We start from the raw sequence: 18,886 nt of genomic DNA on the forward strand, positions 1-18,886 counted from the left end.
CACCTTCTGCTGCAATGCAGCTGAGCTGCCTTGATTTGGCAATTCTGAGGCCTTCCAAAAGGGCCCTTGCCTCTGCATCAGAAGCATCATCTGCATTGGCTGGGCCACTATAGGCCCAAATCAATTCTCCATTTGCTCTTCGAATCAGTCTTCTGGTTCCAGCCTTTGATCAGAATAAACTCACAGTCTTGTCTTGGGGTGATTTTAAGGGGAGGTTGAGGGTGAAAAGGAGAAGTTGATAGTAGAGCAGGCCAGTCACTAAGTATGTCATTCCGAGTGATACCCTCAAAGATTTTTCCATTCATCATCCAGCTGCTAATGTTAGCCAGAATGCAATCTCGAAGAGCCTCCAAGGAGGAGTAACTATCCTCAAATAATCTCCTATTTCTTTCCTCCCAGATATTGAACATGACATCATAAACAATTGCTTTCCAGAAACAGCTTCCTCTTGCCCAAAATCATGTTTAGCCTTGCCAAGAGTTGATAAACTATATAACAGAATTAGGGGGAGTCCAGCTGAACTTGCCTCCAGCTAAGGAATTACTAAAAACCCTAGGTTTAATACTGATTTCAAAAACCCTAGGATCCCATGATGCCATTTCAAAAGTGCACCCTACATTTGATGTATATTTAGGTGGTTGCCTCTAGACGTGGAAAAGTCAGTGATTCCCCATCCCTGATAGGGACAAGGATGGGTGTTGAATCCTTGCCCCACCATAGGGGATGGGGGTGGGGTAAGGGATTTTGCCTATGAGGTGGGGCAATGATTTAAAAGGCATGCCTAAGCGCTCAGGTGAGGCACATTTTATGGTATGTGCCTCGCCTAGGTCCTAGGCACAGCACTATCAAAAGACGTGTGCCTTGTGCTTCAGCCCAGGAGTGCACCTTTTTAATAGGGGGTTCTCGTAGAATCAGGAATGCAATTTGTTTTACATCACATTAGCTATTTGAACTAATGCAATTGAGGAAAAAAAGAGATTATAGGCATTCATCAAAAAAAAAAAGAGATTAGAGGCTTTACGTGTTTGAAAATGTTTTATATGTTTGATTTTATTTTTAAAATTTCATTTGAATGCGCTTTACATATTATGTTTGTGTTTTAACTATAGATAATAGTTTTTTAAAACATTTATTTTAAAATATCAGTTTATATTTTTTATTAATATTATGTTTAATATTTTTTTTCTTTTTTTGAATTTTCTGACTTTTTTTGGAATTTTTTTGTATTTTTGTGCTTTTCTTTGAAAAGACATGTGCCTTGGGCGCAAATTGCCCCTTGCATTTTATAAACACTAGGGTGGGGCAGTGATTTAAAAGGCGCGGCTCAGGCGTGCCTAGGCGCATTTTGGGTATGCACCTCGCCCAGGTCCTAGGCACATGCCTGGTGCGCCTAGGCATGCGCCTGATGTGCCTTGCGCCTCAGCCCAGGCGCACGCCTTTTGCACCAAGAACCCCCTATTTGCTAATGTTGTTCATTCATTCATTGCAATAAAATATCTTCTTAAAAGGCAATCAAAGTTACAAAATCATTATTTTTTATGTGAAAAATAAGATATTTAGACCCTAACATAGACTTGCTCGGGCTTGCCTCGAGGGGCGTGGTACAAAGGCGACTCATAGAAGCAAGAATGCAATATTTTACATCACACTAGCTACTTGAAGCAATGCAATTTAGGAGAAAAAGAGATTGTGGGTTTTACATGCTTGAAAATGCTTTATATGTTTGCTTTTATTTTTAAATTTTCATTTAAATACGCTTTACATGTTATGTTTAGGTATTTGAATTTTAGATAATAGGATTTTAAAACATTTATTTTAAATTTTAAGTTTATATTTTTTATTAACATTATGTTTAATATTTTTTTTTTGCATTTTTTTAAGTTTTTAGCATTTTCTTTGAATTTTCTGACTTTTTTTATTTTTTAGTTTTTTTTTGTAATTTTGCGCCTTGCTTAAAAAGGCACATGCCTCGTCTTGCGCCTCAGGTGCAAATTGGCCCTTTCCCTTTTAAAACACTGGGGTGGGAACGGGGAGGGGTTGCCTGCCCCAAACCCACCCCATTGCTATTCCTATTAATGGACGTTGCTTAGGGAATGGAATCCAGGTTTGGCAGCTATAGCCTATAGTGGAGTGGTTAGAGACTATTAAAAGGCTGTTTTATGTTCAGTATTAGTATCAGAGCAGGTTTATTAGACCTGAAAGGAAGATCGCTCAAGTGTTTTTTCTTCATCAGTTGCCTTTTAACAGAGACCATAATGGGAATATCTTGGCTCTTTATTCAGGGGTCCAGTGGGGCAAATGAGATTCTGTGAAAGCAGAATTATTGGCCATTCTTTAGGGGTTAAGAATTTGTAAGCAGCTAAACTTGAGGAACATTGTGGTGGAAGGTGACTCAAAGATGGTGGTAAGCTGGGTAAAAAAGATCTAAGGAATATGGCAATGTAGGAATTACATGAGAGAGACAAAACTATTGGTAAGGGAACTAAAATCAACATTATGCTGGGTTAGAAGGTAGCTAACGGTAAGGCTGATTAATTAGCTAAACGAGGTCTGAGAAGAGCGATTGTATTGGAAACAATTGTAATGTGGTACAGTAAGAAGGCCGGTGGCCTATCAACGATCTTTGGGTTGACTAAGAAGGCCGGTGGCCTATCAACCATCAACAGAATCATCCATTTTCAAAGGATGATATTCCAAGGGGTTGGCAGAAGGTGGCAGATACTTATCCCACTAAATAATTCATTTTAAAGGAATGGTCTCCGTCAACAGCATAAATATGATGAAAATACAATCTTCAATCTCCAACACAATTGGCCATAGGAAGCAGAGTAGCAGACAAATTAGTTGAGGGAACGAAGCAGAAGCAGTATGATAGCTAACCAGGAAAAGTGGTATCTTAACACAATGAACTCCACCTGTAGATTTTTGCATGTTAAACCCTTGACATAATAACCATGATATGTGACACACTTATCCCTGTAGATTTTTGCATGTTAAACCCTTGACATAATAACCATGATATGTGACACACTTATCCCTGTAGATTTTTGCATGTTAAACCCTTGACATAATAACCATGTCCACATTTGTTGGAAAATAGTTGTTAAGGCATACAAGCAAAGGCAATGTTGTAGTGCCTAGTCAACACCCCTCAATAAAGCATCTGATGGGCTTTGAAAAAGAAAAGGGCTTTCAGTAGGTATATTGATATTATTAGGGATATGCATACAGGGACAATGAATTTACAACAAGGGTCAGCACTTCGTCCTGTTGGATCGGGAGGGGGTTTTAGGGACAAAGGTGGTAATATAAAAGCTGTATTCTCAGGTCCTCTTGGAGCAGGAGCTTCAACATGATTTGAATTATTTTCTGTTGTACAGGGGTTCAAAAAGCAAAAGAGATGAATATAGAGAGGTTGGTTACTGAAGGGGATCTGAAATAGTGATTGACTAGCTGAAGGGTGATTTTCAAGGTGTACGGAATCATGGAGATGTTATAAAGAAGATAAAATGTTTAATGAGGGAAACGACAATAAGAATACTTTTGGTTCCAAGGGCTGCTAATGGTTTGGCTGACTCAATAGGAGAAAGTTGTATTGGCCTCTCTTACTTATATTGTGGAGAGGTTGGTACAAACTTACCTCACTTTGGGGTCCTCATATGTACATATATCCTGTTTTTACTAATGAAATCTGTTACTTGTTACTTATTAAAAGGAGGCCCCATGGTGTGTTGACTTATAGATATAATTGGGCTTCAATGCATTACACACAGATCTGTCATTCATATCTTTAATGTTTATTTGTTATGTTTGATTTTATTTTTCAATTTTCATTTTAAATATGTTTTACTTTTAAATGTTATATTTATGTATTTTAATTTGAGACGAGAGGTTTTTTAAAACATTTATTTTGAAATTTAAGTTTATATTTTTAATTAATATTATGATTATTTTTTCGTTTTTTTTTTTTTTGCATTTTTGTGCCTTGCACTTTTAAAACACTGTCAAAGATATAAATATATTGCAAAAATGTACCAATCATGAACAGATGCAGCAGAATAAATCACTTGAACAGCGGGGTGACGCAGAAGTAAAATTGTTGCATCATGCATATGCTTTCTGAGCAATCGGTGCATCAATTATTCAACTTCTGCCCGACATCCTTCCTATGTGAGTCCTCCTGTTAGTGTTCATTCTATTGTGACCTTTATGTGGGATGCAGGAAAGCTATTTTATGAACACATGGTTCCCTTTCATTGAACTGGACTCCAGTTCTTCACGAGTTTAGCATTAGAGTAGCAGAGAATTTGCCTACAGGTAAACTCAAGTTTGGGTATCGAGGGTGGTATACTGTAAAGAGCCAGTCCGCGGCCCTTTTTAAATCTCTATAAATAAATAAAATCTCATTATTACTCACCAATAAATATTCAAATATAAGGTTAGTTTCAATTTAATGATGAACAGTGTTTTGGGAGGCGTACACCTGGAGGCGGCCCCAAAACGCCCTGAGGCGTATGCCAGAGGCGCTGATAGCCTGATACCTCTAAGGCATACACCTCATACGCCTTTTTCATGAGGTGTTCTAGAGGTGTACACCTCATGCACATTTCATATAAAAAGACAGGAAAAAAAAAAGAAAAAAAAAAAGAAAGGAAAGGAAAGGAAAAGAAAGGGAAGGGAAAGAAAAAGAAAAAAAAAGATAAAAAGAAAGAAAAGAAAAGGGAAAGGAAGAAAAGATAAAGAAAGTGGGCCGGGGGCTTTGCCCTGGCCCCCTTGGCTGGGGGGCTTCACACCCCAGAACCCCCAGCCCCCCTTTCAACTAGTGCTATGAATCTTCATTCTTCTTAATATAAAAGATTTTTATTAAAAATAAAGAAAAATGAGATCCTCCTTCCTCTTCTTCTTCCTCCTCCTCCTCCTCCCTCTTCTTCTTCTTCCTCCCCTACCTCTTCATCCCCCTCCCCTTAAGGAGGCTTACGCCACCTTGTGTTTGGGAGGTTTACGCCTCTTACGTTCTAACTACGCTTCATGCCTCTAGGTAGTGGAACACCTTGCGTCACGCCTCCACGTTTTAAAACATTGATGATGAATTACCATGCATGATAAAATAGTGAAATTTTACAAGGGAAGCAACCTGACATGATTTATTACAAACCTAATGTGGCTTCCAGAGCAAGATGTGGACTTGATGCTTGAGATGCTTTAGCTGTGTATGCCTTGAGAGCATCATCCCATCGCTGCAATTTTTCATACCTAAACAGAATGCAAGAATGTGAATGCTTTCAGTAAGAGTTATCTTTTTCATGAAGACTACTAAGAGGAGGAAAGTGCAAAAGGAGGATTTCCAGAAGAAAATTCTGAAATCATAGTTCCCTTGTATAATAAAATAAGCAAGATTATTTTTTGAAGGGTTAATATATTGAGTACTTCATCGCTAAAGCATACCAGGACTCCTTCAGTTGAACATCCAAATGTTGTTGGGCATAAGTCAATATCCCCACCGCTGCCTGAGAATAAAACTCGAATTACTAAATCCAGTGGAAAATGGACTTGTGAAAAAAAACTGGTGGAAGATGGCATGTAGTAATATAACATCCAGAATAACAAATAAACAACCTCATGCTGGTGTAACTGATTATTTATGTGTATAAGAGCTTCCACAACGGCAACTGGGTTTGCATCCATCTTTTTAGAGTGTGCACCTTCAAACTCCATTTCTTTGTAATGTAGGGCCTTTGCAAATGCTCGACACTGAGGAAATGAATTCATTCACTAAGATACATCTAAGATTAAATAGATAATTCTATACGAAGACAAGAAAGTAACAATTAAATTAAGGTAGAAAACCCATTATAGTTTTCAAAGATGAAAACTCACTTTTTCTGCCAGGGCACCAAGGAGTCTTATATCTATGGGAAGATGTTTCTCATCATGTTCCATGAACTCTGCCTGCAAAAGATATAGTTGAAGTTCCTATCACTGGGGAACATTTTCATTCATGCATCCAATACGTAATGGATATCATAACTTCAATGATAACTTGCAAAATTCCAGAGCCCATTAAAAATAACCTTTACGTAACATACTAATTCACCTTAAACAAGTTTTAGATAATATACACATTAAGCAGTTATTGCATCTATTCACTTATTATGCTCAAAAAAGAGAATTTATATCGTGAAAAAGGTAGCATGGTGTTAACAACAGGTTAAATTAATTAGTAGAGATTCCAGTATATCATATATGTATTATCATTTCTCTCTCCCTACAACATGTCCAAATCTATACCATCGTTATTGTGAAAGAAACTTGAGGCAAGCACCTCCACCACAAGGTGCTCCCTGTTGCCTCACTTCAGACGACTCCCTTGAGCCAGACAAGAGGCAACAAAGTCAAGAACCTAACTAATTCCTCTCAAATAATTACTGTTTAGTTCTCTCAGCAACTTAATTATTTCAAAATATATTTCTATTTTGACTGCAGTAGGGGCTTCTTTAACTTTAGTCATAAGATTGTTTTCCTCTGTACATACTACATACTCTGTACAGATCTGCTTGGTGTTCTCTTTGTTTCAATAAAGCTTCAATCCAATAAAGAGGAAGAAACCCAGGAACAGAAATTAGGTTGAAGAAACCCTTGCTAAAAAGTGGAGTAATGGTTCAATCAACCACCCAGATGCTTTTTTGAATGGATTAAATTTCCATTTAGTGGCTGTAATACAACCAGAGTAACTCATTTTTCTATGCCCTTGAAAGCCCTACATTCGAGGTAGGACCTGCTGTATTTCTCAAATTTCAATGATTTCATTTGGCATTTAGTCCATACATGCATTAGAGATTCCATGCTAAATTGCTAAGTATTAAATGGATATTCTTCCTTGGGTTTTGTATGCATTTTCAAACTTTCATATATTCCTACAGCTTTTTTCTTTGGTTAAAATTTTACTTATTCTCCTTGTTAGAGCTAGCCGAATAAGGGTAGATTAGTCATTTTATTTCTGTTAAGTTATGTGCTTATGTGGCAGTCTTAATAGAGACTTCCTGTCCCATACTTAAGTGGGGGCAGTTTAGTCTTTGTACTACTAATTAGAGGCTAATCCATATTAAGGGTCGACTGATAGGGTTTAATCTATCAAGTTCGACTGTTCTCTTCATCTTCTTCTTCTTCTTCTCCTGGTTCGAACTACTATAGCTACAAAACAAACATGGTATCAAAGCTCAAGGGGGAGGACATGCCTCCCGAGGAGGTCGTGGTGGTTCCGTATTTGGCCGTTGTGGTGGTTGTGACTCAAGGGGAGGTCGTGGTAAAGGAAAAAGTAACTCTACAAGGAAGTGTACGCATTGTGGCAGGGACGAACATTCGGTGATGGTATCAGAGCTCAAGGGGGAGGACATGCCTCCCGAGGAGGTCGTGGTGGTTCCGTATTTGGCCGTTGTGGTGGTTGTGACTCAAGGGGAGGTCGTGGTAAAGGAAAAAGTAACTCTACAAGGAAGTGTACGCATTGTGGCAGGGACGAACATTCGGTGAATTTCTGTTATGAACTCCATGGCCCTCCTTCTACATGGGCCAATCATGCAGTAGCTGGTGGGGTTGATGTCAGTGATAACCAATAGGCAGATCTAACTCCTTCCACATCTACATCTGTTTCCGGGAAGGAGATGGTGAGTGCACCGTGTAATGAGTATGAGCGGTTCCTCCAGACTACTTCACAGCATACTACTGTCACCCTTGACCACTTAGGTATAGCTTGTCTGTCATCCAAACCCTCTCCTTGGATTATTGACTCTAGAGCCTCTGATCACATGACCGGGACTCCAGGTGTATTCTCTTCCCTCTCTGAAACTTCCACATCTCAAACTGTTACCCTTGCCAACCGTTCCTCTTCTCCCATCTGTGGTGTTGGTAATGTTGACACGGCTACTCTTTCTTTATCATCTGTTCTATATGTCCTTAAGTTTCCATTCAATCTTATGTCTATTAGTAAATTAACCAAGACTCTTAAATGTTTTAGAACATTTTTTCCTTCCTTTTGTGTTTTTCAGGATCTCAAGACGGGGAAGAAGATTGGTGGGGGGCATGAGGTTGGTGGATTGTATTACCTTGACGGTGGTGGATTGTCAGTTGCACTTCAGATTTCACTCACTCCTCTACAGTGGCATTGTCGACTAGGACATCCATCTCTCAAGGCACTCAAGATACTGGTTCCGTCTTTGAATCATTTGTTCTCTTTACAGTGTGAGTCGTGTCAGTATGGGAAACATCGTCGTGTTCCCTTCCGTCCTAGAGTTGAAAGTCGTACGTTGAGTCATTTTGCTTTGGTTCATTCAGATGTTTGGGGCCCGATTAAAATAGAGACTTATAATGATTACAATTATTTTGTCACTTTTATTGTTGATTGTTCAAGGATGACATGGATTTACTTAATGAAAGAAAGGAGTGAATTATTTTCCATTTTCAAAAAATTCTATGCTGAAATACGTACACAATTTGGTGTTCCAATCAAAGTTCTTCGTTCAGATAACGGTCGTGAATACTTTCTTACTTCCTTTCAACAGTATTTAGAACAGCATGGCATCATTCATCAAACTTCATGTGCATCCACTCCACAACAAAATGGGGTGGCTTAACGAAAGAACCGTCATCTCCTTGAAACTGCTCGGTCTATTCTTCATCATATGAGTGTTCCTAAACGATTTTGGAGTGATGTTGCACCTTCATGGTCAGTCTCCCTTCTCAATCTTGTTCCCCACCTTGTCTCCCTTTCCATTAATACCTCGTATCTTTGGTTGTGTATGCTTTGTTCACAACCTGAGTCCTGGGATAGACAAGCTAGATGCACGCTCTATTAAGTGTGTCATTCTTGACTACTCTCAGACTCAAAAAGGGTACAAGTGTTACAATCCCATTACTCGGAAGTGCTATGTCTGTCCTGATGTAACATTTTTTGAGTTTGTCCCCTTCTTCTCTGGATCTGAAGTATCTGTGTCTCCACCCTTGCTTCCCCTTCCTCTTCCAGTCAGTGATCCCGTTCCGGGTGTTCCAGTTGGGGTTGACCCTTCCCCTTGTCCAGTGCAGCTCCCTATTGAACGACCGCCGATCTGGCACGTGTATACTCATCGACAGACACCGGCTCCTCCTCCAGCTTCTATCTTGTTTGCGAATCCTGTTGTTGCTCCTGTCCCTGAACCTTCAGGACTTGATCTTCCCATTGCTTTACGAAAAGGTAAACATAGTTGTACCCTCCATCCTATTTCCAATTTTGTTTCAGTATCTCGTCTTTCCGCTTCACATCGCCAGTTTGTTTCACTGTTGTCATCCATTTCTAGACCTAAGAATGTCCGAGAGGCTCTTAGCTCACCTGGGTAGCGGCAGGCAATGGAGGAGGAACTCTCTGCCCTTCAGCATACTCACACGTGGGAGCTCAATACTCTTCCACCTAGTAAGCATGTTGTGGGTTGTAAATGGGTGTATACTATTAAATACCTGCCAGATGGTAGTGTGGAGCATCTAAAGGCCCGACTTGTTGCTAAAGGTTATTCACAGTTGTATGGAGTGGACTATATGGAGACCTTCTCTCTAGTTGCTAAGATTGGCTTTGTCCGTGTCTTAATTTCCCTGGCAGTTTTATGTATGATTGGCCCTTGTTTCAACTTGACATTAAAAATGCCTTCCGTCATGGTGACCTTATGGAGGAGGTATATATGGAGCAACCACCTGTGTTTATTGCTCATGGGGAGGATGGTAAGGTGTGCAAACTGAAAAAGGCAATTTATGGGTTGAAACAATCGCCTCGTGCTTGGTTTGGGAAGCTTAGTGAAATGGTAAAGAATTTTGGAATGAAACAATGCCAAGTTGACCACTCAGTGTTTAGCTATGATTCAGAAACCGGAAAGATTTTATTAGTGGTCTATGTGATGAAATTGTCATAACTGGTAGTGACAAATTGGGGATCGATAAACTAAAGGTATTTCTGCAAAATCATTTTCAAACAAAAGACCTTGGGACATTGAAGTATTTCTTGGGTATAGAAGTTGCCAGATTAAGACAAAGTGTAAACCTGTGCCAAAGAAAATATGTTCTTGATCTGCTAGATGAAACAAGACTATTAGGTGCAAAACCGGCTGAAACTCCCATGGAACCAAATGCTAAGTTGAGCAGTGATACAGGGGAAATATTTTATGATCCTAGAAGGTATAGACGGCTAGTGGGGAAGCTGAACTATTTGAATATCACGAGACCAAACATCTCCTTTGCAGTCAGTGCGGTGAGCCAATTTATGCAGAACCCTCGGATACCTCACTGGAATGCAATTCTTAGAATTGTAAGGTACCTGAAGGGAGCTCCAAGTCGTGGGTTATTGTACAAACCAGGAGGAAAACTTGAACTAATTGGGTATACAGATGCAGATTGGGCAGGCTTTGTGTCTGATAGAAGATCTACTACAGGTTACTGCACATTTCTTGGAGGAAATCTTGTGACATGGAAAAGTAAGAAGCAGACGGTTGTGGCAAGGAGCAGTGCCGAAGCCGAAATTGTACTGTGACAATCAAGCTGCACTTCACATCTCATCCAACCCTATTTTTCATGAGAGAACAAAGCACATAGAGATTGATTGCCACTTTATGAGGGAGAAGGTCCTTATTGGAGAGATAAGCATAGAACATGTGGGCTCAGGTGATCAGTGGGCAAATTTGTTTACAAAAGGCTTAAGCTTAGGGAAAGTGAACTATATATGTAACAAGCTGGGATTATATGACATAATTCTCCTGCTTGAGGGGGAGTGTTAGAGCTAGCCGAATAAGGGTAGATTAGTCATTTTATTTCTATTAAGTTATGTGCTTATGTGGCAGTCTTAAATAGAAACTTCCTGTCCCATACTTAAGTGGGGGCAGTTTAGTCTTTGTACTACTAATTAGAGGCTAATCCATATTAAGGGTCGACTGATAGGGTTTAATCTATCAAGTTCGACTGGTCTCTTCATCTTCTTCTTCTTCTTCTTCTTCTTCTCTTCTCTTCTCCTAGTTCGAACTACTGTAGCTACAAAACAAACACTCCTTATGTGAGCAATATTTTGTACATTGTAGTTCATATGAAGGCTTGGCCTGGCAAAGAATTCAAAAGTAAAACATAATATAAAATTTAAATATTTATATTTCTAACTATAATACCATAATTTACCAATAAAAACAAACGATATTACAATAATTTGTTTATCTCCACAAAAGAAAAAGTCAAAACCACCATATCATTCTTTGAAGGCTAGGATGTCCAGATAGTGTGCTCAAATTGCACCTCCTTACATTCATAACCTGCCTACCATACAGAGAAAGAAAGCAATTCATACATGCAGGAAATGCCATGCAGAAAGACATACCAAGTTAAGAAGCGTCGCCAGAATTTCAGGAGGAATATTTGGAGATGAAAATGCCATCTCTAGACTTCGAACTAGCTGTTGTTGAGAAGATTCATTCAGCTGTGCCCAACAACTAACAAAACCAGCAGCAAACAGCTCCCGCCCCACAAATGGCTGCAAATGGCAAAGGTCAGAATTCAAACCTCAAAGAAGAGTTACTCAAGTGAAAACAGTTTTCCAAACCTGCAATTGTGCAAGCCTTGCACATGTTCGTAAAGCAGGGGAAGGAGATTCCTTTAGTAGTTCAATACTAAAATGTCTCATCCACTCTGCCCAATCTTCCTTGGTGCTACGTTGAGAAGCTTCCCCAGCAGTCCGTAATCGACCATCATTAACCTACATAGAATTAATGAAAGTTATAAAAGCTTCCACTGTAAATTGAGAGACAAGATAATGAACAAGCAAACCCCAAGGATGCAAACAAGCAAAGACGGACATGAGAATCGAATGGAAAATTTGACTAGTATATTAGGATCACTAATCCACACTCAAAAAAGAGAATGTAACACTTAAAAATATAAATGAAATTGCAAGCATATTCTTCATCTATCTAGGAAATAGAGTAAATGTAATATCATGTTAGTAGGGTGCAAAAAAATGGGGACATCAGGACAACTAAGATACAGATGTTGGTTTCCCAATAGATCGTTAATCTAATGCAGGATATGGATGAGAGATGCTACAACTCTATACCGAGCCAAGAATCGAGAAAAGAAATTACTTGATGGTTTCTCAACTGTTTGTGCATCTCACCCCCTTCTTCATAAGGATCATTCTCAACATCATCTAGAGGGTCACTAATCACCTCAACAGGAACCCGACGAGTCAATTTTTGTGAAGAGATACTTCCCATAAGCAGTGGCTCACGTTTTTGCAAGTGACCTTCTATTTCCTCAAATTCCTTGTGCTGAAAAGAGAACCACTTTCATAACCATCTCCACAAAATGAAAAAAAAAACAAAAAAAAAATATCAAATCTAACCTAAAGTTAAAAATAAAAAATGAAAAGGATAAAACAGCAGACCCGCAAACGGTACTTCACTAATAGTTTCTGGATTGATGGAAAGAAAATGGTGAAGTCCTCCCCAAGAGAATGTGCCAGAACACAAAAGGCATCAACAGCATCCTTTCTTAGCTCATCATTTTTTCTGCAAGTTAAAAGCTTACAGATGAACCAACAGATTGTGAGAAACTTTAGAAAAGCAATAAAGTAAAACGGCATACAAGAATTCAAGTTCAACATACAACCTTACCAAAACTTGGTCAAAAATGGGCTAATAAATCACATAATAGATCTTAATTATCTCAAAGAAATACAGATAGCTTCATTTAGAGCTCAATTAAAGCTAAACACAGTGACACATTCTAAAATCCTTTAATACATACTGAGAAGCGTCCAACAATTATTCCTTTGTCCCAACAGCTACCATTAATAAAGAAAACAGACAAAAAAGGCTATGATTTCTAGATCCCACCAAATCTATCTAACCCCAGAAACAGCTGTTTATTGGATACAATGAAAAACAATGGAATTCATGACTTCATGTGATTATAAACTATAAAGTATACAAAAGAATGAAAAAATATTCATAATTCTTTTTAGTCAGTAACATGAAAAACATTTTAATGAAAGAAGAAAAAAAGGTATAATTGTAATCTCCCCAATGAGTAGAGTAGAAAGGTGCTGAAATAAAAAATCTGTAAAAGAAAAGAGTATTTCTTGAAGAAGAAAAAGAGAATAAAGGAGAAAAGGAAGAGAAGAGATTTGAGAGAAAAGAGAGCAATAATGCTGGCCGCCCTCTTCACTATTATTTATAGTCTAAAATAATAAAGAGTATAAAGACCAATATGCCCTTATAGGCGGCTAACACATAAAACAGCATAAAACAATTAAAATAACTGCTCAAAAAGGACCCAACAAGAGTGCTGTGGTCCCCACTTACTATCTAAACAATAAATAAACAAAAACTACCACTATAGACTACACAATTTGTCTAAAACCTCAACAAGTAGGAACCAAGAACCAAAATAGACCTTGCAGAAGCCAAAATCAAAACATTGAAGACCAAGATTTTCACAGCGTATCTGAGGTGGGCACTGATAATAAGGGAATTTTGAGGAGGATAAGTGGTTTAGGGAGCATAAATTGCAATGAGGCATTTCCCCTCTTATAGCAGAAGAGGGAGCATTCATGCAGGAACAGAGTTGTTATAGATAAATCCAATTTTCTTGCCTCCATGCTAGGATGCTTTCAGCAATGCAAGATTTCCATCTGGGAAAGAAGACAACAAAATCTGGCACCCTGATCCAAATGGTTTCTCTCAGTCAGGACTGTTAATTCTTTATTGAATCAGGAAAAAAAAATACTCCCATTCCATGGTACTTGACTTGGTTCCACATATCCCACTAAAGTGTGACATGTGATCCACTTATTCCAGGATTGGAGATTTAAGAAATAGTTGTACTCTTTGTTATGAACAGATGAGATTAGTCTCCCACCCTCTTCTTCACTGCATATTTTCAGCCACGAAAATATTCTTGTATCAATTTTTAGAAGGCAATGGTAGGAGTGGCAATTTATGACACAACCTATATACTTATAACCCACCCATTTCACACAGTTTTGATATATAAATATATGGTCGGCTGGGAGAGTCTCTATGACTTCTCAGTTCGACACTCCTTTCTCCTCTCTTCTTCTTCTTCTCTCCCTCTCTTTCTCTTTTCTCTATCTCTGAAAACAGTTCAACTAAACTATATTTGCATGGTATCAGAGCATCGCTAAAAAGGAGAGAGGAAGACTACAGCTTCATTCAATCAGCTCCTCTTTCCACCCTCTTCTTTTTTCATTTATTCTTTCTGGTCTGCACAATCTGGCGTAAGTGGTGGAGAAGGCTGCGGCAACCAATTCAGGCGTCCTAGGATTACGGTGGCTTAGTTACAGGTGAAGGGGGAGTGTGACAGCCCAAGTGAAAATTTTCTGGACTGCTGTCATCACGCGTGACAGCCTTGGTGGTCGAGTGGTTGTAGTTGTGGTGGTCTGAACCCTCTAAATAGCAGTTTCAAGAGGGATTTTTTTGTGGTTATGAAATTGTTCTCACAGAAATGGCTGAATGTATGCTAGGCCATGTTCGTGGTGATTGGATAAGTGTGTTGGTGTAGTATTCAAAGAACAATAGTCGAAGTGCTGGGACTGAGTTTCTTTTTTTTTTCTATTTTTTGACGGGCAGAATCAGCTTTGTAGGTAGAAATGGTGTTGATGGGGGATGTTAGTGGTGACCAGAAATCAAGTGTGATAATTTCCTCTGATTTTTTAAGTGTACAGATGACATCCATCAAACTCAACAGTGAAAACTATGTGCCATGGGCTACATCGGTGGAAGTGTTTCTTAGGGCTAATAAGAAAGTGAAACATGTATGGGAGGAGAAACCTATTGCTGAATCTTTGGGTTTCAGTGATTGGGAGCAGGAGGATGCTCAAACCATGACGTAGTTGTGGAATAGTATGGAGCCTAAAATCAGTGTTAACTTTATGTTCTTAGACACAACAAAGGATATATGGAAGCACGCCAAGAAACTCTATTCCGGACAAGACAACACTACAAGAGTTTATCAACTTTATCAGGAGTACTTCAGTTTGCAGCAGGGAAACTAGACCCTTGAAGAATATTATGCCGATATGAGAAATCTTCGAAATAAACTTAATGTCCTTCATCCCTTAACTTCGGATGTCAAAATTCAGCAACAACAAAGGGAACAACTAGATGTTACCCGGTTCTTGGTGGGGCTGAAATCAGAAACGAACCTATCAAAGCAAAGATATTAAGTGGATCTGCCCTCCCTACTTTAGAGGAAGTGTTTGCCCGTCTCCATAGGATCTATCTTAGTCCAACAGAGAGTACCATACCTCCTGACAAATCAGCACTTGTTGGAACTCGAGGAGGAGCTTATGGGAACCGAGGAGGTGGTCATACGGTTAGGGAAGGCTGTGGTAACCCTGTGTTTGGTCATAGCAATGGTGGAGGTCGTGATTCAAGGGAAGGCCATGGCAGAAGAAGAGGAAGCACTACTAGGGAATGTACACATTGTGGATGAGATGGACACATAGTTAGCTTCTATTATGATCTGCATGGTCCACCCTCCACATGAGTTAATCATGCAGTTGGTGGTAGTGAAGCCAGTGAGAATGAACCAGTTGATCCAACACCTTCTACAGTCACAACTATTTCTCGGAAGGAGATGATGGGTATTCCAAGAGATGAGTATGAGAGATTCCTTTAGGCTACTTCACATCAGAATGCTGCCACCCTTGCTCATTCAAATATGGCTTGTCTGGCATCAAAACCTTTCTCCGGGATAATTGATTCTGGAGCCTCTAATCACATGACCGGAACTCCAGGTGTGTTTTCCTCTCTCTCTGACCTCCACATCACATAATGCTACCCTAGCCAATGGTTCTACCTCCCCCATTTACGGTGTTGGTAATGCTGACACAGCATCTCTTTCTTTGTCTTCTGCTTTATATGTACCCAAGTTTCCTTTTAATCTTATGTTTGTTAGTAAACTAACTAAATCCCTCAATTGTTTTATCAAGTTTTACCCTTCTTCTTGTGCCTTTTCAAGATCTCAAGACAGGGGAGAAGATTGGTGGAGGGCATAAAATTGGTGTATTGTATTACCATGACGGTGATGGTTCTACAGTTGCAATTCAAACTTCTTTGACTCCTCTCCAGTGGCATTGTAGATGACTATTCAAGACATCTGGGGAGAAGTATGGCTTGTCCTTTTGATTTGGTTCATTCAGACATTTGGGGTCCAATTAGAATTGAGTCTTATACTGGTTACAGGTATTTTTGTTATTTTTGTTGATGACTATTCAAGAATGACATGGATTTATTAATGAAAGAAAGAAGTGAATTATTTTCCATTTTCTAAACGTTTCATGCTGAAGTGTGTACATAATTTGGTGTTTTAATTAAAACTCTTCATTCAGACAATGGTAATAGAGTATTTGGAACACCATAGCATTATTCATCAGACATCTTGTGTAAACACTCCTCAACAAAATGGGGTGGCTGAGAAGAAGAACCGACATCTACTTGAAACATCTCGGTCTCTTCTTCATCATATGAATGTTCCTAAACGTTTCTGGAGTGATGCAATACTTACTGTTTGTTTTCTCATTAATTGCATGCCCTCGTTCATTCTTGATGGTCGTTCTCCATTCTCTATTTTGTTTCCTACTTTGTCTCCATATCCCTTGACTCCCAGGATCTCCGAGTGTGTGTGTTTTGTTCAGAATCTTGATCCTAGTCTAGACAAGTTGGAGGCACACGCTCCATTAAGTGTATCTTCCTTGGCTACTATAGGACTCAGAAAGGGTATAAATGCTACAATCCTATTACTTATAAATCCTTTGTCTATCCCGGTGTTACATTCTTTGAGTCTATGTCATACTTCTCAGGTCTTGATATTTCTCCTTCTCCCAAAGAGGTTCCTCTTCCCCTTCCAGCTGATAATCCCATTCCTGTTGTTCCCATTATGACTGGCTTCCCACCTTCCCCAATGCAAAAACTTACTAAAAGGCCACCAATCCGTCAAGTGTATACTAACCGACAGAGACCAGCACCTCCTCCAGCTTTTACTTCGTCTGCAGATCCAAGTTCTTCCACACCCGAATTGCTTTCTGACCTTGACCTTCCTATCGCATTGCGGAAAGGTAAACGTAGTTGCACTTTGCACCCCATATCCAATTATGTTTTTGTCTCTCACCCTTCTACTTCCCATCACGAATTTGTTTCTCTCTTATCCTTTGTATCTACACCTAAGGATGTTCAGGAAGCTCTCACCTCGCCAGGGTGGCGTAAAGCTATGAAAGAGGAACTCTCTGCCCTTAATCACAACCATACATGGGAACTCACCAATCTTCCCCCAGGTAAGCATGTTGTTGGTTGTAAATGGGTGTATGTTGTTAAATATCTACTAGATGGGAGAGTGGAACGGCTGAAATCTCGTTTAGTTGCCAAAGGGTATTCTCAACTTTATGGTGTAGATTATGTGGAAACATTTTCCCCTATTGCTAAGATTGGCTCAGTACATGTGTTGATTTCCTTAGCAGTCATGCATGATTGGCCTCTGTTTCAGCTCAATATTAAAATTGCCTTCCTCCATGGTGATCTTCTAGAGGAAGTGTACATGGAGCAACCACCAGGGTTTGTTGCTCAAAGGGGGGATGGTAAGGTGTGTAAGCTCAAGAAGGCAATCTATGGGCTCAAAAAATCTCCCCGTGCTTGGTTTTGGCAAATTTAGTGTAGTGAAGGAGTTTGGAATGAGACAATGTCAAGTTGACCACTCAGTATTCAGCTATGACTCTGAAGCCGAGAAGATCTTGCTAGTAGTTTATGTGGATGACATAGTCATCACAGGCAGTGATAGACTTGGGATTGATGGACTGAAGGCCTTTCTTCAAGATCACTTTCAGACAAAAGATCTTGGCAAGTTGAAGTATTTCTTGGGTATAGAAGTTGCTAGATCGAAGCAAGGGATAAACCTATGTCAGAGCAAATATGTTCTTGACCTATTGGAAGAAACAGGACTATTAGGTGATAAACCAACTAAAACTCCCATGGAACTGAATGCCAAGTCGGGCAGTGATATATGTGAGTTATTTGATAATCCCATAAGGTATAGAAGGCTAGTGGGAAAACTGAATTACCTAACTATCACTAGACCTGATATCTCATTTGCTGTCAGTGTGGTAAGCCAATTTATGCAAAGCCCTTGAGTTCCTCACCGGGACGCAGTTCTTAGAATTGTGTTATTTGAAGGGGGCTCCAAGCCTTGGGTTACTGTACAAGACAAGAGGTGGTCTTGAAACAATTGGCTATACAGACGCAGATTGGGCAGGCTCAGTATCGGACAGGAGATCCACTATAGGTTATTGCACCTTTCTTGGAGGAAATCTAGTGACATGAAAGAGCAAAAAGCAAACAGTTGTAGCAAGGAGCAGTGCAGAAGCAGAATATAGGGCCATGGCACAAACTGTGAACTAGTGTGGCTGAAAAGTCTTTTGCAGGAAATTGGGTTCTCAAAAAGCAAACCCATGAAGCTATATTGTGACAACCAAGCTGCAATTCCATCTCATCCATTCTAGTCTTTCATGAGAGAACTAAGCACATAGAGGTAGATTGCCATTTTGTAAGGGAAAAAGTCCTCAATGGTGTCATAAGCACAGAGCATGTGAGAACATGTGATCAGTGGGCAGATATGTTTACAAAAGGTTTGAGTTCGGGAAGAGTGAGCTATATATGTAACAAGGTGGGACTATATGAGATATATTCTCCAGCTTGAGGGGGAGTGTAAGAGTCGGCTAAGGAAGGGTATTTCAGTCTTTTCCATTTTAGTATTATGTTAATTGCATCCCCCATACTTAAGTAGGGACATAGTTGCCTTTGTACACTGTTTTGGTATATAA

At 39.4% G+C, this 18,886-nt stretch overlaps 1 protein-coding gene across 2 annotated transcripts in view; it reads right to left on the minus strand.

Moving 5' to 3' along the window:
• Positions 1–18,886, minus strand: part of TOR (target of rapamycin) — a 140,732-nt gene that overhangs the window by 55,225 nt on the left and 66,621 nt on the right. For both annotated transcript variants that reach the window (XM_088945163.1, XM_088945162.1), the window contains exons 26-33: positions 12,437–12,560; positions 12,135–12,320; positions 11,597–11,749; positions 11,375–11,527; positions 5,878–5,949; positions 5,617–5,751; positions 5,446–5,507; positions 5,156–5,253 (exon numbers count right to left, since the gene is read on the minus strand). In XM_088945163.1, the coding sequence (XP_088801289.1) occupies positions 5,156–5,253; positions 5,446–5,507; positions 5,617–5,751; positions 5,878–5,949; positions 11,375–11,527; positions 11,597–11,749; positions 12,135–12,320; positions 12,437–12,560 (983 nt within the window). The remainder of the gene's footprint in view (positions 1–5,155; positions 5,254–5,445; positions 5,508–5,616; positions 5,752–5,877; positions 5,950–11,374; positions 11,528–11,596; positions 11,750–12,134; positions 12,321–12,436; positions 12,561–18,886) is intronic.

This window comes from Nelumbo lutea, chromosome 5 (genome assembly GCF_056320005.1).
Source record: "Nelumbo lutea isolate HS-2025 chromosome 5, American lotus-T2T, whole genome shotgun sequence".
Classification (NCBI taxonomy): domain Eukaryota; kingdom Viridiplantae; phylum Streptophyta; class Magnoliopsida; order Proteales; family Nelumbonaceae; genus Nelumbo; species Nelumbo lutea.